The sequence below is a fragment of the Rissa tridactyla genome, chromosome 14 (genome assembly GCF_028500815.1).
Source record: "Rissa tridactyla isolate bRisTri1 chromosome 14, bRisTri1.patW.cur.20221130, whole genome shotgun sequence".
Taxonomy (NCBI): Eukaryota; Metazoa; Chordata; class Aves; order Charadriiformes; family Laridae; genus Rissa; species Rissa tridactyla.
Window position 1 is genome coordinate 6893263 of NC_071479.1, and position 21024 is coordinate 6914286.

The 21024-nt window shown below is 53.7% G+C and overlaps 3 protein-coding genes across 6 annotated transcripts; 2 read left to right on the plus strand and 1 right to left on the minus strand.

Moving 5' to 3' along the window:
• The first annotated feature begins 248 nt into the window (after positions 1-248).
• KYAT1 (kynurenine aminotransferase 1) lies at positions 249-11769 on the plus strand. 4 transcript variants are annotated; one of them, XM_054220309.1, is made up of 15 exons: positions 279-398; positions 520-655; positions 2394-2515; positions 4918-4976; positions 5736-5886; positions 6184-6333; positions 6705-6791; positions 6906-7034; positions 7377-7497; positions 8173-8249; positions 8496-8585; positions 8967-9153; positions 9379-9455; positions 9758-9844; positions 10247-11768. In XM_054220309.1, exons 3-15 carry the CDS (start codon positions 2432-2434, stop codon positions 10313-10315), a joined length of 1368 nt encoding a protein of 455 aa, XP_054076284.1. In that variant the 5' UTR covers positions 279-398; positions 520-655; positions 2394-2431; the 3' UTR covers positions 10316-11768. The 4 variants fall into 4 exon arrangements, with proteins under 4 accessions (XP_054076283.1, XP_054076284.1, XP_054076285.1 ...); XM_054220308.1 differs by lacking the exon at positions 520-655 and having other exon boundaries at positions 249-398; XM_054220310.1 differs by lacking the exons at positions 279-398; positions 520-655 and adding an exon at positions 4652-4770.
• A 361-nt stretch (positions 11770-12130) lies between these two features.
• Positions 12131-17648, plus strand: SPOUT1 (SPOUT domain containing methyltransferase 1). The gene is made up of 12 exons (XM_054220315.1): positions 12131-12195; positions 12287-12329; positions 12541-12660; positions 13003-13162; positions 13802-13891; positions 14191-14240; positions 14495-14625; positions 15038-15110; positions 15480-15578; positions 16262-16364; positions 16929-17076; positions 17270-17648. The coding sequence occupies exons 1-12, from the start codon at positions 12154-12156 to the stop codon at positions 17342-17344; spliced, it is 1134 nt and encodes a 377-aa protein (XP_054076290.1). The 5' UTR covers positions 12131-12153; the 3' UTR covers positions 17345-17648.
• A 393-nt stretch (positions 17649-18041) lies between these two features.
• ENDOG (endonuclease G) lies at positions 18042-21023 on the minus strand. Its single transcript, XM_054220317.1, has 3 exons — positions 20386-21023; positions 19476-19585; positions 18042-18775 (listed from the first exon to the last, which is right to left on the minus strand). Exons 1-3 carry the CDS (start codon positions 20875-20877, stop codon positions 18490-18492), a joined length of 888 nt encoding a protein of 295 aa, XP_054076292.1. The 5' UTR covers positions 20878-21023; the 3' UTR covers positions 18042-18489.
• Position 21024: the final 1 nt, after the last annotated feature.

The window sequence follows — 21024 nt, forward strand, 5'->3', positions numbered from 1 at the left end:
ATTATAGCCATACCACAAAAATTATGCCGCAATAATTATGCCGGTATGAGCCTCCATCTGAACAATACGCTGAGAAATTTTTCCCAGGCAGCCAAAATCCTCCAGCAGCTGTGGCTCCAAGCCGTGGGGAGGAAGGGACCTGCTCCCCAAAAGCTCTCTGCTCCCTCACCCTGGTGCTTTAGAGAAGGAACCGAGCTCTCCTGTTCCCCGGTACGATTTTCCCCATCTGAGTGTTGTAGCTCGACTCCTGCCTCCCTGCAGCCTCTCCGACTCCTCCCAGGAAGTCCCAGCTGCAGATGAAGCATTTCAGAGGCAGGGAGAGGGCGGCATGTTTGCAAACGCAGCCTGGGCGGTTGTGCCAGACTTTCGCAGCGTAAGGCAGTGTGGCCCAGCTTGATGTAAGTTGGTTTTACCCCCCATCATCCCTTCCAGCAGCTGCCTTGCGCCTATGTGTGTGTGCTTGCTCGCTGTTACTGCTGCATTCGCCCGTGCTCCCACTGTCGTGTTGGACCCCCACAGTGTGACGGGATCAGGAACACCCTTGTCCCCAAAGCCCTTTGGGGGACCTGCGAGCAGACAGGCTAGCCAGCACCGTGGAGGTGCTTGGGGAGCACCGGGACGGAGGAGAAAGGCTGGTGCCTGCAGGCTGGAGGTGGTGAGTGACCGGTCCCCGTGGTGACCTTTCAGCTGTCACCTCCAAAATCCTCAGTGTGTTCAAAACCATGCACCCCGCCAGAGCGAGAGGTGCCCCAGCTCCCAGCTGGGACCATGCCTACAGCACAGCCTGCAGCACCCAAAAATGTGAGATCGAGCCCTCCGCAGGCTTCTTGACTCTCTGGTGGCTGCCCCCGCTCCAAAACGTTGTCCAGGGCTGGGAGGTGAGGCAGAGCCCTCTCTCTAGCCCTGGTCGGCTGCGCCCACTGGGAGCAGCACCCCGACCCCAATATTGCCTTTAGCTCTTTGCAGGCACCTTGTGCGCAGCTCTTCCACCAGCTCTGTAGTTTTCTGTAATCCAGTGAAGCCCTTTTTACTGCCACACTTTCGTTTTGTCACCTGCAGCGTTACTCCCCCTCCTTCCGGCGCTCATTTGCTTCGCATCCCAAAGCACTGTCCCCCACATCTCAGCGCCTGTTCCTGACACACAGCTGTCCTGTGTGTCAGGGACAAAGTGGGTATTTTGCAGTCCTGAGCAATATTATGCTGTGGTTTCCTGTTTTTCCATAAATTGTGCTGGTTTTTCCCACCTGGGCAAGTGATGTAAAATCCCACTGGTCTCACCTGGCAGCCGCTTTGCACTTGTGTCAGAAATAACACAAAATGCAAACAGTGGGGACTCACATCCTGCATGTAAGGATGGGAAGTGCACCGAGCAGTACCGAGAACTCACCTGTGGGCTGGCCAGCTTCAAACCTGTTTTAATTTATTTTTCGGCAGCTGGGTAAATTAGTCCATGGCTGGTCAAAATAAAGGTGAGTGCATCCTCCAGACTCACAGCTTTTATCTCAAGTACCTGACAAAACATTAATTTATTTTAGCTTAAATACCATATGTTTAATCAGTGCTGTAGAATAGTTAAGGGGATCCAAGATGAAGGAGCAGGCTAAATCAGGCACAGAAATTAATTTGTTTGGGGCCTTGAAGGAAAAGTAAACACCAAAGTCACTTTGGAGATGGAAGCTGACATCTTGTTAATCAGAATAAAACTTGCGACTTTATTCTATTAATCAAAATAAAAAGAGCTTGGAGCTACAGCATCTGAGAGGACAGAAATTCTCAAAAATAGCAGCACTCTTGCTTTGATTTTTTTTTGTAACCTTAAGAACATGAAGGAAGAGGAAGGGGTGGGTTTGTGTGGAGTAGGTTTGCCCCATGAACATCAGTAAGGCCCCTAGTTTCACTGGCCAGCCCCAAGAGGCGGGGTGGCCAAACAGCCCTGCCAAGGCACAGCCCCATCGGCGAGGAAGGCGAAGGTGCTGCAGGGGAGGAAGGGCAGAGGCAAGAGATACCCAGGATCAATGAAACTGCATGGGAAGCTGATGTTGATACCGAATTCCCAGAGAATGTCCTCTTGCTGGTGTCTGCACTGCTCCCCCCAGTGCAGAGGAAGGCAGGGGGAGCCTGAAATTGGGGATAGAGGAGGCAGAAGCCATGGTTGCCCTTGTGATCCTGACTTTGTGTGTGTCATGGGCACAAAGTACAATCCTGGCACTGTTTGACATTGCAGTGACAACACACAAAGTGGCTCGCTCCCTCTTTTCCTTTCTGTGGCAGAATAACCACAGCTTCGGGTCTGGACCTGCGCTGCGTCCCCAGGTACACGGAGCGTTTGCTTTGCCCCTGCAGCCATGGAGTGATTAACTCACCCCTCTGCTTTGTGTCTGGGGGAAATGCAGGTCCGTGCCCACAGGAGTGAGACAGCAGGAGCCGTGGCATGCTCAGGAGAGCCGGACCGTCTCTGCGTCAGTTCTTGCTGGAGAGGAAGAGCAGCGCTGGATATAGCTCGTACTCCAGTGAGGTATTGAATGCCCAGCATGACTGTTTCTGGCCGGCAGCCTGGTCCCTGGCTCAGGCTGCAGCGGTGCGGAGCCCAGGGGAGCTCACTGCCCAGGACCCAGCCTTGGCAGCGATGGCAGATAGGGCACGTCAGGAAAAGCCACACTGGTCCAATCTCCTCTGTACCCACTTATTTCCAGGTAGCCTGTTTAAAGTGAACTTCTCGTAAGTGAGATTATACCTTTCATACAGGAAGAAAGCTCATTGTATGTGGGGTTGCCTTGTCTGATGGTCTCTTCTGCTAGAGCCTTTTGGGTTGCAAAGTACTTGGGAAATATCAGCATCCCTCTTGGAGATACAAACACGCAGAGCAAGGAAATCACATGTGTCAGGGAGTCAGTGGTGGAAGGCTGTGGCCGCTGTCTTCTACATTTGCAGTCAACTACACTGTCTGGCTGACAGGCAAATTGCAACTGGAGAAACACATCATTCCATTTGGGGAGCAGAACAGGCTGAATCAGATTTGGGGGCTGCGTGGCTCTGTGTTGCTCTCCAGCCTGGTGGGCAGCCGCCCATAGCAGCATCATGCAGGCTGGGGATAGGATGCGGGGGGGACATCAAAAAAAGAAAATATTTGTCATTTCCCTTCCTGAAAGGGCTGGAGCAGACAAGGCCTTTCCTCAGAACCCAGAATATCTAGGCTTAAATCACCTCATTCCCACTGACCCCCATCACATTTGCTCTTAAATTCCCTGAACTGTGGCCAGCAGCAGCCCCATCACAAGAGAGCAGCACTGGAGCTGTTAATACTTCACCTCCAGCTATCTTTTACTTCCCAAGCCATGAACCCTTCTACTCCCACCAAAATCAGCTCAGGCACCAGGTCTTGCTGACCATAATATTCACGAGCTTGTGCAGAAAGAGCAAAGCAGGAGGCTGAAGGAGAGGAGTGGGGCTCCCCTACACCCAGGGAACAGCAACTTCTGCTCGCCCTTGGCTACCTGCCCGGTACCACGGGGGAGCACAGAGTCCACCGGGTGCCCTCTGAAACACTGGGCTCCTCAGCAAGTGATTCGCAAAGATCCTGAGTGAGGGCTGAAGCTGTATAAAAATCCGGAGACCTCAATGCAAAATATCATTGGGGCACTTTTCAACTTGTGGTGCAGCCCTCAGGGAACAGCAGAGGTGAGGAGGTGAGTAGGGGGTTACTGCTGCAGCTGAGCCTGGGGAGGGGGGGCTGATCTGGTATCCCCCCCGCACCATCCCAGCCTGGCAGAGCACAGACCCTGTCTCCTTGCATCGCAGCTCTGCATCTCATATCTCAGCTGCTTTCACGTGCCCTCTTCATCCCTCTTCAAAAGTATTTCATTTGCCATGGGGATTATGATTTGCTTCTCTCATTCCTTCTGAAACAACCTCCTCACATCCCCACACTGGCTTTTCTTGGTGCACTGGGCATCATTTGTCTCCAGTTTCCAGTCCCTTCACTGACTGGTTACCTTTTCCCTGTGCTGTCGAGTTATTAAATTCTGTCTCTGCTGCTTTTCATCATCCTCAATGCTAAGTTTCCCGTCAAGCACAACTGACTTTCTCCCTGTGCTTATCCAACTGGAAGGAGGATTTTGCTCTGAATGTTTCCTACTGTCCTTCTTCCTACCCCCCCAGCCATGATGCACGTGGAAATTAGATATCAGTCAGGCAAGTGGTACCTTGGTGTCTCTGTACATCAGACTGACCTCTGTGCTACGGCCCCCCCCTTGCCTGTACCCAGCTGCTGCCTGGTTTTGCCGTGAACTTTAGGTGTAAAAAACAGCATTTTGTTTAGGATCTAGAGCAACTCCCTTCACCAAGGGCTCCAGTAGGAGAAAGGAGCAAATAGTGCTTCTGCTACTCCTTAGAGCAGCGTGGAATGAAAAAGTTTGTTCTTCTAGGAAAAGGGGATATATTCTGGCCTGTAGACAGCAAGGAGGTTCTTCTGATGGAGGACAAGAGAGGCTATGAAGGCAGAAGCCTGAGATCTGGGATCATTGGCCTGGCTGTTACAGCTTGGCTGAGCTCATTTGACCCCATGATTTATTCCAACAGAAAATGAGGTTTAAGGCATTGCCAACTCCCCAGTGAGTGTATGCACACTTCTTTTGTTCATCTGTTTTCTCAGTTCTTGTTGAAACTTGTAAATGAAACATCCTCCTGTGCCATCTCTCATCTGTTTGATCTTTCACAAAAAGTGTGTGAAACCTCTTCCAGAAGCCACTGCATCAGCATTACTGCTCTAAGGTTGGTCAGCAACAACCCGTGAAGCAATACAGAAGGGCACACCTTCTATTGGGAAACACATACCTGGGGAGGCCACGTCCCCATCACATGTGGCCCCATTGCCATTAGTGAAATCTTCAAACTCACTTTGTTTCTCTCTCTTTGCAGGCAAAGATGTCAAGGCCAGTGCAAGCTCGGAGGCTGGAGGGAACAGATAAGAATATCTGGTGAGTTAAGAAAATATCTTGTTTACCCTGGTGGTAGATGTGGTTTTAAGCAGACTAACGCCAGATAGAAACCATTGCAGCCACACAGCAGTCTCCCTCAGCTGCTTTGCATTTGTTCAAGAAGCACATCAAGGCAGGTTTGTCCCAGGAGACTTAACCCTGGCTCAGCTCTGTGCCTGCTGCTCACACTTTGTGCCCTACCAGGTGTCCTGCACCATCCTGCGGGAAGGCAGGTGGCAGCACCTTGTAGTGCATTGCACTCCATCAGATCCACCTGAATGATCCCAGCGGCACCCAAATCTGAGCCATTCACAGCACACCGGCTTCAGCCCTGTGTCTGCTTCGAGCCCAACCTAGGGCATTGCAAGCAGAGAGACAGGTGAAGGGATGCTGCAAATACCGTTCCCTGGTTTGAGCTTGAACTTGAGCTTGAAAACCTGCGAGTCCTCTCCTGCCTGGTTTGGTCTGATCAGAAGTGATGTGTGGCTTCACCTGTGACCACACAACCAGACAGCACAATGGCTGTTTCTTTCAAAAACAAATTAAAATCACTCGCCAGTGCCTCATCCTTGGTTTGATTGAAACAGGTCTGAAATGACCCATGCTTGGTCCTGTCCACCTGCGAGCAGCAGGATGGCTCTGCGGGAGGGACACCAACCTCACTCACTTCCAAAGGGATGCTGGCAAGCAGAGACAGTGCCAGCACGCTGCCCAGACCCTCTGTAAATGCTTCTCTTTCTCTCCCTTTCTTCTCTCCAGGGTGGAATTTGTAAAACTGGCTGCCACCTACTCCAAGGTGAACCTGGGCCAGGGCTTTCCTGACTTCCCCCCACCAGACTTTCTGAAGGAGTCATTCGTGAGAGCCCTCAGCGGGGAGAACCACATGCTGCACCAGTACACCCGTGCCTTTGTGCGTGGACAGACGCCCTGCTCCTCAGCAATACTCCCCTCATTCCCTGTTAGCCTTGGCCGCTTCAGGGCCCACCAGGCAGCAATAAACAGGGAAAAATACACGTCCAGGCTCAATGCAGGCCCCCCATGCTCAGGGCTGTAACACCCTGCTTTACCAGGGCATTTGAAGCAGCTGGGCTGGAAGATGCCCCACACGCTCAGTCACAGGGCACTTGGCTGCCCAGGCCCCTTCCGAGGGCTCATCTGTGCTTTTGGAGGCTTCTGCAACCCACCCACCTCTCCTCTCACCCCACAGGGCCACCCACCTCTGGTGAAGATCCTAGCCCAGTTTTTTGGGAAGCTGCTTGGACGAGACTTGGATCCTATGACCAATGTGATGGTGACTGTGGGCGCATACCAGGCTCTCTTCTGCTGCTTCCAGGCTCTCGTTGATGAAGGCGATGAGGTAAGCCAAGATTTGGACTTGTTGCACAGGCAGCCTTCCTCCGGCAGAGCCCTTCTTGGCTGTGGGTCTGCCAGGAGCAGGTTTTCATAGTCCTTTTGTAAAGCAGAAAAGTTTTTATCCCCATTCTCCAGTATTTGAGCTCCCAAAGGAAAAAAATTCTCTGCTACAAGGTACTGACTTATTTCTGCATAAGGCAAAATAACCTTTGTGCCCTGAGTGATGTTTTTCCCTGACACTGCTCACTGGCAGCGCATGTTCTCCATGACAGTAATCCAAGGATTAAAATTTCCTGTCCTTCCCATTGCTCTCTGCACCCATCAGGGAAGGTCTGAGCTGGGCCAGGAGTGTGCTGACATGTCCCTTTCTTCCAGGTGATAATCATTGAGCCCTTCTTTGACTGCTATGAGCCGATGGTGAAAATGGCTGGTGGGATGCCCGTGTTTGTCCCGCTGAGACCGGTGAGTGGGTGGGAGCAAAGCCATTGAGGAGGGGAGAGTCATAGCCAAGAGGTGAGTGATAAGCGAAGTGCAGAGGTAGCAGAGCAAGCTGAGATTCCCCTCTGTTCTCTCTAGAAAGCTCCAAAAGATGGCAAATTGATGTCTAGTGCAGACTGGCAGCTGGACCCAGCTGAACTGGCTTCTAAATTCAGTGAACGGACAAAAGCCATCGTCCTGAACTCACCCAACAACCCTCTGGGCAAGGTAACACTTCTGGCCTTGCTTTGGCTGGCCCTGAAAGCAGCTGGGGTGCTACCGCTCACCCAGCCACATTTGCAGCGTAGCAGTGACTCCATCTTCCTTGCACACAAGGGAAATGGGTGTTGTGGCAGCACCACATGCTGCGCTCACTCATCTGGCGTTTTTAAGCCTGGTCTTTGGTGCCAGCAGTGGCTTTGCCCTGCTAGACCATTGCAGGCAGCTCCTGCCCACCCTGGCTTGGGAGGTGTTGATGGCAGGACGTGGAGCCTTTGCAGAGAGACAGGGACAGGCAGGGGGTCAGAAATGCTGGTGCAGCATCTCTGCTCCATTCCCTGCCTGCTGCAGGTATTCAGCCGAGAGGAGCTGGAGCTCATTGCAGACCTGTGTGTGAAGCATGACGTCCTGTGCCTCAGCGATGAAGTGTACGAGTGGCTGGTCTACGATGGGAAGGAGCACATCCGCATCGGTACAGAGAATGGCTTGGCTGAGCTTGGGTGTCTTCTCTGGGTACAGCATCTTCAGGGAAGGAAATGGTGTTTTAACTGGGGTCCCCTGGAAATTACATGGGCTGCTCGCACGTGCAGCTCTACCAGGCACGTATCCCCATTAGAGGTATTTTGCTGCACTTCAGCCTCAGCCTCCAAATCAGGTCTTAAACTGGAGCCCTGACTTCCAGAGCCAGTCAGAGGAAACAGAGAGTTGGCTTCACAGTGTGAGATCCAGAGCAAAGAGCCCTTGGCTCCAGAGGAACTGTATTTTTTCCCCATGCTTTATAAAACCAGAGTTTTCTGGTGTCTCTAGTTTTAGGACATCCATTTCAACATGATTTTAGAGGTCTGCTCTTTCTGTTGCAGTAACATGCAATCACCTTGTTGCAAGGTGATGGTGCTTGGCACCTCTGGGACCCTCCGGGCTGGATACATTCGTATGAAAACGCTTAATTACAAAGAGATGTTCTTGAGAAACCTGGCTGCCTGGTTGGGATGTGCCTTGAGGCTCATCCAGGTGAAAGATGTGCTGTGAATACAAGAGGCCACCATGGGTTATGTTGGGCAAAGAGCTCCCACCATGTTATTAATGCAGCCCAGGAGCAAGCACACTGAGCTCTGCCATCAGCGTTTCTCTCTTGTTTCGTTGCCAGCCAGCTTGCGAGGCATGTGGGACCGCACGGTGATCATTGGGAGTGCTGGAAAAACTTTCAGTGCCACTGGATGGAAGGTGAATTCTCCTGTGTGGCATCTCATGTTCTCCCTGTCCCTGTCCCTTTGCTCCAGGGCACGGGTCCCATGGCGCTGGGGACACTGCTGCCGCACACTCAGCTTTGAACCTCAGGGTCTGAAAGTGCCAAAGCTGCTTTACAATATCTCTGTCTGGAAATACAATGAAGCCAGCACAGACAAACAAAGGGGAGCCCAAGCAGGCACACAGAAATTTACCACCTTCCTCTTCCTCTCCTGAACACAGGTGGGCTGGACCGTGGGACCCAACCGGCTGCTGCAGCACCTCCGTACCGTGCACCAAAACTCAGTGTACCACTGTGCCACCATTGCCCAGGTAAGGCAGCTCCCTGCAACTGTCCCCACAATTCCCAAACAAACCCCTGAAGCAGGGGCGAGAGAAGGTCCTTCTGCCCACAGCTGCCCTGAAAGGCACAGACAGGGTGAGGCATAGTGCCCTGGAGAGGCTCCTTCCCCTCTCCCTGCGGTCACCCCGTGCCTGGGAGGAAGGGAGAGTCCAGCCTGCCTGAGCTGTGCTCCTTATTTTGCACAGACAAATCTATTTGGCCATTTGGAGGGGCTGGAGGCAGAGAGCTCAGCTTGGTGCAGCGAGAAATCACCCCTGCTCCCTACTCACCTGTGAACTGCATCAGAGCAAACACTCTGGTTCTTAAGCAAGCCTTTACCATCTCCCCACCGGGCACCTCTCTCCTTGCAGGAAGCCGTGGCTCAGGGTTTCCAGAGGGAGCTCGAGCTCTATGGGAAACCAGACAGCTACTTTGTCCAACTGCCCAAGGAGCTGCAGCAGAAGCGAGACTGGCTGGTCCAGAGCCTGGATGCTGTGGGGATGAAACCCATCATCCCCGAGGGCACCTACTTCTTGGTGGCAGACATCTCCAAGTTCAGTGAGTCACGCAGCTGCGGTTTTGCGCAGGCAGGGCTGAGTGTGGGAGACCAGCTCAGAGTGGTACCACTAAGCAGGGACAGGAACCTGCATAAACCACCACCAAAGCAGGGACGGACAATAGTGTGTTCCCCATCCAAGCTCCCAGAGAACCCCGTGGGTTTGGGGCTTGGCTGAGGCACCCGGCAGCGGCCCCCACCTCCGCGCTGCTGTGCTTCTCCTGCAGAATCCGACGTCCCTGATGTCCCCGACTCTGATGAGCCGTACGACTCCAGATTTGCAAAGTGGATGGTCAAGAATAAGGTAAACGCACCTGGCTCTTTCTGCTGCGTCTGCCCTGAGTGGGTTTGTGTCCTCCCTGCTGGCTGCGCTCACGGGAGCTGGCAGCACACCACCACCACCGGGTCTGGCAGCTCCTCTGGGGAGCGCCCGGGGTGTCTGTCAGCAGTTGGCCCCAACCCTGGTAGCCTGAGCTCAAGCAGAGTGAGCAGACAGGGCACCAAGGGCATCTACAAGCCCATCCGTGAGACTCGTGAGCAATAAGTGGATGGCTTCATGCCAGCCCCGAAAGAGTAACCTCAGCTCCACCTGTTTCCCCTTCCTAGGGACTTGCTGCCATCCCGCTCTCCGCTTTCTACTCTGGGGCCCACAAGAACAACTACAACCATTTCATCCGGTTCTGCTTCGCAAAGGTGAGATGTGTGGCAGCACGAAGGACGGGGATGTTGAGGGCAGTAATCAGGGATGGTCTAATGAGACAAATGCTAAGAAGAAATGCAGAGCGCCTCGGGCATTAGAGCCTGAGCATGGCATCACAGATGATTCAACCCCTTCCTCCAGACATGCAAGCCGAGCTGGGGGCAGGAGGTGTGCTGGTGCCATTCCCAGCTTTGTCCCATCAGCATCGCACATTCTTGGTCAAGGCAGGGAGTCCTCTGGGTACGTGCTGAACCGCCCAGTGGCTATGCCTGCCTGAACACAGGGCGTTCGCCATGTTCCAGAATGAGATCAGGATTTTATATAAACGATGACTGCAGTGAAGGGAAAGGGGATTTGGCTGGAAGCCACTGACTGAACCTGCAATATTTGTTTAGGAGGAAGCTACACTGAAGGCAGCAAATGACATTTTGCAAAAATGGAAACAGGAGAAAACCAGTCCCTGAGCACACTGGAGACAAAACCACTCTTCTTGGTCCTCACCTGCCACGACTGCTCTTCCTCCTCTTCCTTTGTTTGGCTACAAACTTTGATAAGTCCTTATTTTTGTGCTTTCAACCACATTTTCTGTCGGATAAATGGGTAAGAGGTTTGCCAGGCCCAGGGTCTGGGAGACACCGTCTGTCACTGTGAAGTCGTTGCACTGCTCACTGCAAAAAGGGAGTCTTCCCATGCACTGACAGTATTCAGTGTTTCTTCTTATTATGTTTAAAGACTTTGATAATCAGTTCTGAGGTGCATCCAGCAAGACACAAGGTAAGGATGGCTCCTGGGGTCTTTTCCACCACCAAATTCTGAAAAGGTGTTTCAGGACTTACCTTTAAGGCCATGATGGGGTTTTAGTGTGGCTTCGCTTGCTCCACATACCCACTTGTGTACCGCAATGCATAGGATAGTGTTTCCACCAGCACTCATGTTCTCACGGGACTGCGCAGCATCACCACCCGTCAGTAGGTTGATTCCTATAGTCCTGAAATTTTTAAACGCAGTGAAATGCTGTTTCCCATAATTAACAGTTTTTCTGTTGGGTTTTTTTTTCCTGTGCATCTCTGGGGAAAGCAACCGCAGAATTGGTTACTGGCTCCGCCAAGGAAATGGGCTTTGATAAATAGCCCAGTTATTGCCGAACCTTCCCCCAGATCAGCCCTGGCACTTTGTCAGGGCCTGGCAGCATCGCCCACGCTGCAAAGCAAAACCTTAAGGCCCTTGACAAGCGCTCGCAGTGGATGGGGAGGAAGGGCATGGCAGCCTCAGGCTGCTCCTGCCGTTGGTGGCCCCCGCAGCCTCCCACCTGCTGCGCTGGTGGGTGGTGGGGTAACACAAGCAGCGTTTTGAAAGGTAATTCTTGCACCATTTTCGATTTCCACCTGGATAAGAATGTAAACCAGCATCATCAATCACACAGGGGTTACGCACAACAGACTGTGCGATAAGTATTTGTGACGGTTAAATTATTAAAGATGAATTACTGCAATTATTGAAGAATAAATGTCTCTCTAATGATTACAGGGCTGATGTAGCTCTCCTGGAGAGCTGCCCTCACGCATGCAGCACCTGCACAGTCCCGCAGCGGTGGCTGCTCACCCCACCCAGGCCGGTGGGTAGCGGCTCTGCAGGTTTTCTGTGTGGGGCTACAGTGGGTGGTACCGATCCCTGCGGAGCCAGAGCTGCGCCGACCCCCGGAGCGAGGGGGGAGGCAGACACCCACCTCCTGCCTTCGCCCGTGAGGCGAGATGCGTCCCATCTCACCTGCCTGCACAGCCTCGGTGGGCGAGGGTGCTGCTGAAGGCCATTTTGCACCCACATACGTGCCAAGTGCTGGGAGAGCTGCGATCACCGAAACAGATAAACGACTGTGAGATTAGATTATAGGAATAAAGATTACTTGCAACATCTCCACGTGTGTGGGCTCTTGCTCTAAGCCACGACACACCCTACAAGGGGCAGGATGCATCTCCCCATCCTCCACCATTCACCCAGCACTTGTGGAGAGGCCGAGCTGCGCCAGGGCTCCCACACGGCTCCCACACGGCTCCCACACGGCTCCCACACGGCTCCCACACGGCTCCCACACGGCTCCCACACGGCTCCCACACGGCTCCCACACGGCTCCCCCTAGGTCACCCATTCACCTGTAGAACGAAGCAACCCCTGCTTAGCTTGACATCCCGCCCCGGTGACTTAAACACTAGCCCCCGCCCCCCTGCCTGGCCATTGGCTCACGTGACGCCGGCCTCCGCCAATCCCCACCGCGGAGGGGCGGGCCGGGGAGCGCACGCGGAAGATGGCGGACGGCGGCGCGGCCAAGCGGCTCAAGGGGGTGCAGGTGTGTGTGTGGGGGGGGGGGTTGTCGCTCGGCCGTTACCGGGGGCGGCCCCTGAAGGAATCCCGGCGGTAACGGTCGCTGTCTCCCGCAGGTTGAGGAGAGGAAGGTAGACTGGCGGCGCTGGAAGCAGGAGAGTAAGGCCGGGCCCGCCGCGGGGGCTGGGGGCGGGCAGGCGGACCGGGCCGCAGCCGCGGGGGCGCCCGGCGGGGCCCTCGGACCGGGAGGAGCCGTCCCCGAGCGCTCCGTGCTCCGCACCGCGGGCTCCGGGCCCTGGTACTGCCCCCCCGCGCTGCTCTGAGCCGTCACGGCTCGTTGTTTCAAGCCAGATGCTGTTGTGCGTTCCAGGAAAAGCGGAGAAGAAAAAATGGAAGGAAATGAAGCTACTGAAGAAACTGGAAAAACAGCGGATGCGGGAGCTGGCAGAAAAACAAGCTGAGAAGCAGGAGGAGCAGAAGGAAGACAAAGGTGATGCCGCTGTGGCTGGATGGGGAGGCCTGGGCTGAAAGAGCCGGAACAACTTGGTCATTAACAGTCAGGCAGTTTTATGTATCGATAGGAAAGGTGACACTCAGCTTCATCGATCTGCTATAGATCAATCCACATGAATAACAGGTGTGAAAACAATGCAGCGAGCACTCCATGAGACCTTTATTTAAGACAAAACCTGTGGTTAAAAATCTAAGAAATACAGGTTGCTTTTTTCCCCCACCACAGCTGCAGTTGACGTAGTAAATAAACCGCTGTACGTGCAGCTGTCACTGTGGCCCTCTTCTGATCGTGCTCTTCTGATCGCACTCCCTTCCCCAGGGCGTCACTACACGCTGAGTGTGGCCCTGCCAGGCTCCATCTTGAACAACGCTCAGTCACTGGAGCTGCGGACATACCTCGCCGGACAGATTGCTCGGGCCTGTGCCATCTTCTGCGTGGATGAGATCATAGTGTTTGACGAGCATGGAGAAGATGTAAAGTAAGGAGGAGACATCTTGCTCTGCAGAAAGTGTTTCCTCTCTAGTTTCTGTTTCTTCCGTCTTTTATTATGCTAAGACTAGCAAAGAACTGCGTACATTGAGCAAATATTAGAACCTCGCTCAAATGCCAGGATTACAGGGACCCCTATACCACTGGGCAAAGATGTTGACTTAACTGCCCTGGTAACTAGGATCATTTATCCCAGCATGGGGGTGACAAAGCAGCAGGAGGTCAGGTTCTCCTGTACTCTTAAATCTTGCCGTGGAGGGACAGGGCATCCCTATATCTTTACAGAAGAGGAATTCCCATCCTTCAGCTTTTCAGCCTGGGCCTGCATCTGTGTTAATTGTCCAGGCCGTGCAATGCTGTAGCATTGGTTGTGTCAATACACAAAGATCAAAAACAAAACTAAAAAAAGATACTTGCCTTACAGAGAGAGTTCCAAGTATGATTTGTTAACAGTCTCTATGTCTGGAGTAGCCCTTCTATAATGTGGCCCATTTATTGCTTGGTGGTGTAAGCAGAGGGCTGCTGCTGTTTTCAGATAAAGGAGCAAGGCTTGGTCTGCTGGAGACTTGGCCGTTTGGGGGTGTGCAGTCTCACGCTGAGTTCACAAACTGATTTCTTTCTCTTTCAGGACTGTGGAGGGGGACTTCGAAGGAATTGGGAGGAAAGGCAAGGCTTGCGTGCAGCTGGCTCGGATCCTGCAGTACTTGGAGTGCCCTCAGTAAGTCCATCGTGGTCAGACCATGCATCAGAACTGACCACCATGGGTATCGCATGCCAGAGGCTACAGGAACAGGAGCCAAACTCTGTTTATGTTGCACGATTATGTAGATTATGTTTCATGTCTGGTTCAGCAGTTTAACTGAAAGAACCACAGTGAATGCAGGATACAACCGGCATGCCACATTAGAGGTAGATCAGGGACTTGGAGGAGCGCCTTTGATTCAATATGGGGATAGAATTGAGACTTGGATTCTATAGGAACAACTGTTTTCACATTTCAACCTTCTCTAATAACAGGTACTTGAGGAAATCCTTTTTTCCGAAACATGAGGATCTGCAGTTTGCAGGTAATAATTCAGTTGTCTCTGTCCCAAGCTGTTGGCTCCCCGCGCCCCCCCCGCCCTTCCTGAGCTCTGGCTCGTGTTTTGCATGGAATGTGCATGGAATGGAGTAACTTTTCTCCACTTCAGAGTGCAGGTGAGGTGCTGTGCTATGGTGTACTGGACCAGATAGGGAGGGCAGCAGAGCAGTTGTACTTACACCCGTATTCCCACAGTTTGTGTCCTCTCCTTAGCGGTTGCTTTCCTCTATGCTCTTCTAGGGCTCCTCAACCCCCTGGACAGCCCTCACCACATGCGGGTGGATGAGGATTCAGAGTACCGAGAAGGTGTAGTGTTGGACCGGCCAACTAAGCCAGGCAGAGGCTCTTTTGTTAACTGCGGGATGAGGAAGGTATGTCTGTTATCCACAGATCCCAAAACGGTTTCTTCTGGTGGATTTGAAGCAGGCAGGGTGGGTACTGCAGGGTTTCTGAAGGCCGTAACGGGCTGGCATGGGGTTTACTGCTGTTGATACCTTGTCCCTTTTGGCTCGTTAATGGTTGTAGCTTCCTGAGTCCTAGTGGGCCTGCCCATTGCAGCACATCACTGCTTTGCTGCGGGAGTCGAACCTTTGGGCAGCAAAATAAGTCTCAGACTGCTGACCTGAGCCACCCTGAGCCTGCTCTGCACTGTACGCACCACACGGGAGCACAGAGCTCCTCATTCCAGCTCCAGGCCAGGACAGACCCCCGCTTCCTCAGAGGGTTCCCCTCCTTCCCCAGTACTTCCAGAACGTCTGATGCTGATGGTGACTTTCACTGCAGGAGGTGCAGATTGACAAACAGCTGAACGCTGGTCTGCGAGTCACTGTGCGCCTGGAGGAACCCCAGAAGCCAGGTAATGCACTGCTCTGTTAGCATCAGTAAACCAGTCCTGCAGGAGCTGGTCCTTCCATATAACAGGCCTTCAGATTGCTAAGGTTTGAAAGTACCCAACGTCTCATACCCAACCCTTCACTCCGCACACAATTTTAATAACAGCCTTACCATACCTCCCTAGTTAACTGGAAAGAACTACCAGCTCTTTGACCAACAATAAACAGCCCAAACATACTTGCGTGCTTTCCAGAATGCGTTCAAAAGGGAGGTTCTTGGTTGTAGACCAAGTCGGTGCCCTGACCCAGGAGAAACTGCTGTATGTGGCTGGTCAAATCCAGCTCTTCCTGGGAGATCCCAGGGGTTATTAATCTCTTTGCTTCCCTTTCAGAAGCTAAAGTGCGGAAGGGCATTGTGGTGTCCTCACACCACCCTCGGACAGTCTCAGGCTTGTACTGGGGTTACAGCGTCCGCCTCGCCTCCTGCCTCAGTAAGTATTTGCAGGGGTTCTCTGCTTTTTGCCATGGCTTTGCCTGGGCTTCCACACCAATTTCAGGCCTACTGGCTGCACATCTGCAGCGTACATTAACTTCTCTGTCTGAGAAATCTCTTCTGTCTCAAAGGCAGCTTACACGTGCAGCTAGCAGCCATGCAGCAGTCAAACTGAAGGATTAAAGCTAGGGGTGTGAATCACCTCAGTCACCCACCAGTACTCTGCCCTGTACTGCCACTCACCCTTGTGCCAAATGTCCACGTTGTAGCAGGAGATGAGTTGGTGCTCTCCAACTCCAGCCAGTACATCTCCATTTCCATAACTACCTCCCGCTTATTCACATCAAAGCCAGCAGTGACATTTATGCTCGAGCTCTGCAAAATCTTTTTCCTGTTTTCCGATTGATTTGTCCTCCTAGGAAAATCCTAAGATATTAGTCAAGGAATGGCTCCTGGCACCTGTTTGAGCTTTGAGGAGATGGTGTTGCAGTTCGGATGGGTGCCAGAGACTCCCGCAGCAAGGGAATTATGTAGGAAAGAGGAATCATTCTTGTCCCCTGCACCGAAAAGCAATTCCTTCTGCTGCTGACACTTACCTGTGGAGTGTTTCAGCCTGTCCAGAAGGCACACCGCACGGGCGAGGGCACCACGTGAATAACCCCACGTTGTGTTTGTTCCCAGGTGCTGTCTTTTCAGAGTGCCCATTCAAGGAAGGCTACGATCTCTCTATTGGGACCTCAGAGCGGGGCAGCTCCGTGGACCAGGCCACTCTCCCCTCCTTCAGGTTTGTGTTGTCTCTGCTTTGTCCCACTCAGAGCCCCGAGGGAGGCCTGGTGCAGGCAGCGGGGCTGCACTGTGGTCTTGGTGTTCTCCCAGGCAGAAATTCTAGATAAAAGTGCAAGACTTGGCCTGCAGGCTCCCTCCTGTGCTCTGCTGCTCCCTTTTGCACCAAGGCACATTCCTCTGCATGACAGACGCTGGGGGAAGTACCCCAGGACAAGGCCAATTCCTTTCCTGATTCTCTGGAGTGGGTCCTCCCAATTCAGTTGGTAGCAGGGACTGTCACTTTGGCCAAGTGCTGTGGGGCTTTATTAGGGAGGCAGCTGCATTGGGCATTGTCAGCAGGGGACACAGCTCCCCTCTTCAGTGGCACAGAGGAGCTTGGAACACAGACCCAGATACCTGAACAAAAGAAATTAGTCAGCTTCTTGCAGATCAAGTTAAGAGAATTGTTTATGTGAAGCCAATTCTTAATCCACTTGAAGGCTCAGGGCACATGAGCAGCTCTCCTGTCTAAAGTTTGTAAGACCCGATCTCCCCCTCAGCCTGTCCCTGTGCTCTCCCCTAGGCATGCCCTTGTTGTGTTTGGAGGTCTTGAGGGCTTGGAAGCTGGACTTGATGTGGACCCAAAGCTGGAGGTCACCGACCCAAGCGTCTTGTTTGACTTCTACCTGAACACTTGTCCCAGCCAAGGCAGCAGAACTATCCGGACAGAGGTAGGGCAGGTGGCTAATGGTGTGGTGGGGCGCGATGCCTGTGTGCACAGAGCAGCGCTGTGTTTCTGCCTGTGGCAGCGACACATACAGCCCACGTGTTGTTCCCCATGGTGTCACCTCAGCAAAGGGTGGCTGGGTTGCCTGGTGCTCCTCAGAGAGCAGCGGTTCTGACTGCCACCTGGGTCTGTTCCAGGAGGCGCTGCTGATCTCTCTGTCTGCGCTGAGACCCCACATTGATGAGGCTGTGAAGACGCCCAGCGACAGCTGAGGGAAGGAAAGCCACTGACCTTGCCATCAGCTGAGGACTGCCTCAGGCAAGCGGCTGTTCAAACGCAGGCTGCTGGGCAAATCACTCCCAAGAGCCTGGCGGGGCCACGACACAGCGTGACTAAAGCTGGCATCGCTGCTTGAGCAAGTGTCTGGCTGCTGCTGGGACCAGCAAGTCTGCGCCCTCCTGCCTGCGTGGTGCAGCCAAGGGCTGGTTGCTGCCTCAGCAGCTGGGACAAGCCTCACAGCAGACTGTGTCCCAGGAATTCCCCCCTGGGTGGGGAATAAAGCAGTATGGAACCTCAGCTGCCTTGAAGTCCATATGCAAGTGTCTTGGTGTAGAGGATGGGCACTCTGTGTCCAGAGATCAGGCATGCTTGGTGCCTTGTGGTCTTCAGACGCAAAGGAAGTTGAAACTTAATCTTTATGCCAAGAAGCTGTTCCTGACTTCCCCCAGCCCCCCCTTCAACTCCAAGGCTTCATCCTTCCCAACAGCAGGAAGAGCTGGAGTTTCAGTTGAGCCTCATCACTAAAGCAAATCAGCATAGCTCGTTACAGTTTGGCTTCATCTGTGATGCCTTAAGCTCTGCCTACAGTGAGCTCAAACAGGAAAGCAGCTGGAAAAGTTGGCTCTGTCCTCTCCCCTCCTGCTGAGATATTCAGGGCTTTGGTATGAGCAGATAAGAAACAACCAATACTGTGGGTGTTCAAAGCTTTACTGCTAAAATCATCTTTTGAAAGAAAGCAATCATACAATCCTTTGGCCACACAAAGGCAGGAACCTCTCCTCTCCTCCCCACTGCACCCATCTTGCTCCTGTCCTTTCCTGCTAAAAGGCAGCAATTAAGTGACTTCCCTTTGTGTTTTAATGAGCCACACACAACTCCAAGGGGGCAATTACATGAGCACCTCTACTGCAGATTAGGGCAAATTCTAGAGACCTGCTACAATGTTAAGTACCTGGGAGCCTTCTGCAGGGCCTGCCCTTGGGACTTGCGTGTGCGTGTTTCACTGTCATGTGAAGTGAGGGGAAGGGTAAAGAGCATTGGTTTGATTCTTATTTCCCACATTAAAATTGCCCAATTCAGCAGGCGACTGCTGACAGTCCCTGAATCCAGAGGATACCTGGATTTGTCTCGTCAGAGTTCAACGCTTGCTTCCAGCTGTGATGGCTTTCAAGTTACTTGTTCTCTTCAAGATGTTTGGGACAAAGAGGAGCCCCGAGGCTCGCTCAATGCTCTCGATGGGAACCAGGAACCGCTCCAGCGGGATTTTCTCATCCACAGGGCTGTTGGGCATCACATAAGAGCGCAACTCGATCTCCCCGCTCTCCTTTTCCAGGATGAGCACCTTGAAGAAATGGGTGGGGACGGCCACGTTGTTCTTCCCAATCACCTGGTACTTGACGTACATCTTCCCATCGGCCTCCATCCTGCACCAACAGCAACATCCCACGTTACCTCCTAATCTGGTGCCATATCCATCCCCTCAGCCTTCCACCACCACCCCGGAGTGAGCCCCCACCCCACAGCATGGCAGGGAGCAGCCCTACTTCTGTGCTAGGGCTGTAAAAATGGTGCTGACACGGGGGCTACGGGACATGGTGAGGCTGAGCTGTGTATTGGGTCTGCTCCCCCCGCAAATCCCTTCCCCGCTGTCTCTCTTTAACAGCCTTTCCAAGCTATTTCCTGCTGCTGAAGAGATCTCAACATGAGACAGCTGCTCTTTGGCACCACATGAACATCTTTGCAAATAAAGTCATGGTCTTAAGAGGAGAAATAGTCCATGAAATAAAACCTAGCAGCGATACTCTGCAGGGAAGGGGTCTGCAGTCTAGTAATTTACTACCACTAGACTGTTAAGGACTACAAACAAAAGTGACTTCGTTATGCTGTAGCTCAAGAAAGCCGCCTTTACTCACGAAATAATCAACTGAATGGGAAACGCACAAACGAATCCTGATCCTAAGAACGTACCTTTCCACAGAACCCCTGCGCACAGCTGGTCTCACCTGCCTTAAGCAGATCCCTCCCATTTGGGAGCAGCCAGGTGGCCGCATGCCCTCAGCCTGCTTTCCTTTCCCAGCACGACACCTCTTTCGAGCACAGTCCCAGCTTGGCCCTCATGTTTACCTGGGCAGGTAAAGGGGTCCTGTGCAGACATAGACGTTCTTGTTGTTCCTTGCCAGGCTTCTGCTGTACTTCTCAAGGTTATTCCAGGCATTCTGGTTTAAATGAGGAACCTAGAAACACAACCAGGGTGATGCAGGCAGCAAAGTCAGTAGGGAATTTCTTCGCTGTTCAGAGTAATAACACACGCTTTTTCTGTAACACGTCTCACAGCCTTCCGGGCACCTTCCAGAAGAGATCTGCACTATCACCTCCGCTCTGGACGCTGCCTACAGCGAGGTCCTGGTTTGCACACCCAGGAACAGAACCCACTCGCTTCGGCCTGCGGTTTTTGCAGGTGTCTGTTGGCCTGTTTATCTTCGCTCCTGCAACAGGCTGCACTGAACGGTGTCTCTCACAGCTTCAGAGGAGCACACAGGCAGGTGCATTTACAGCATTGCTGTTGTTTAGCAGGAAATACAGCACCCCTGAGGGACTTTGGCCACTTTGGACCCTCTCTGCCTGAACCACTATAGGGACAATTTTTTTACAAAGGCATATAGTGATAGGATGAAGAGTAATGGCTTCAAACTGGAAAAGGGTAGACTTAGATTAGCTATCAGGAAGAAATTTTTCACTCTGAGAGTGGTGGGACACTGGAACAGAGAAGCTGTGGCTGCCCCATCCCTGGGGGCGTTCAAGGCCAGGTTGGACGGGGCTTGGAGCAACCTGGGCTGGTGGGAGGTGTCCCTGCCCGGGGCAGGGGGGTGGAACTTTAAGGTCCTTTCCAGCTCTAACCATTCTATGATTCCGTGATAAACACACGGAAGAGCCCCGAGGTGGTTTCCAGCGGGGAGCGGCGTCTGCCCTTGAACAGGGGCAGCTCCGCCTTCCCCCCTCGGCCCGGGGCCGGCCCCCCCGCGGCGGGTCCTACCTGCGGGGCGACGTTGCTGAGGTAGAAGGTGTCCCTCATGGCCTTCTGGCTCCACTTGTGGTTGGCGGCGGCGGCCAGGTGCCCGCGGTCGAAGCCGCTGCCGCGGTAGTCGGCGTTGGTGGCTCGGTGGTACTCGTGAACCGAATCGTCCTCCAGGAAGTCGCAGGCGGCGCGGTCGGAGGTGCCGCTGAGGGTCTCCCGGTTGAGCTGCTCGATGACCCACAGGGCGCTGCGGCTCCGCGGGTCGTAGCACAGCACGTAGGACTCGCGGCTCCGCAGCTGCGCCAGCCCGGGCAGCCCGTACTTGGTCAGCTCGCTGGAGCCCGGCAGCGCCGGCGGACCGGCGGCCGCCACGGCGGGCACCACGGGCAGGCGGGCCAGCAGCCCCTCCGCCGCATCGCCCCGGGGCCGGCGGCGGGCGGTGAGGGCCGCCCCCAGCCCCGCGCCCAGGGCCAGCGAGGCGCCGGGCAGCAGCCAGCGGCCCCGCAGCATGGCCGTGCGCTGCGCCGCGCCGGCGGCCGCCGCTTAAAAGGGCCGCGGCCTTCCCGCAGCGGGGCCCCTCCACTGCAGCGGGAGCATCGCCCCTTTAAGGGCCAGAGGGCGCTCCCCGGACAGGCTGAGGGGACGCCGCCGTCCCCC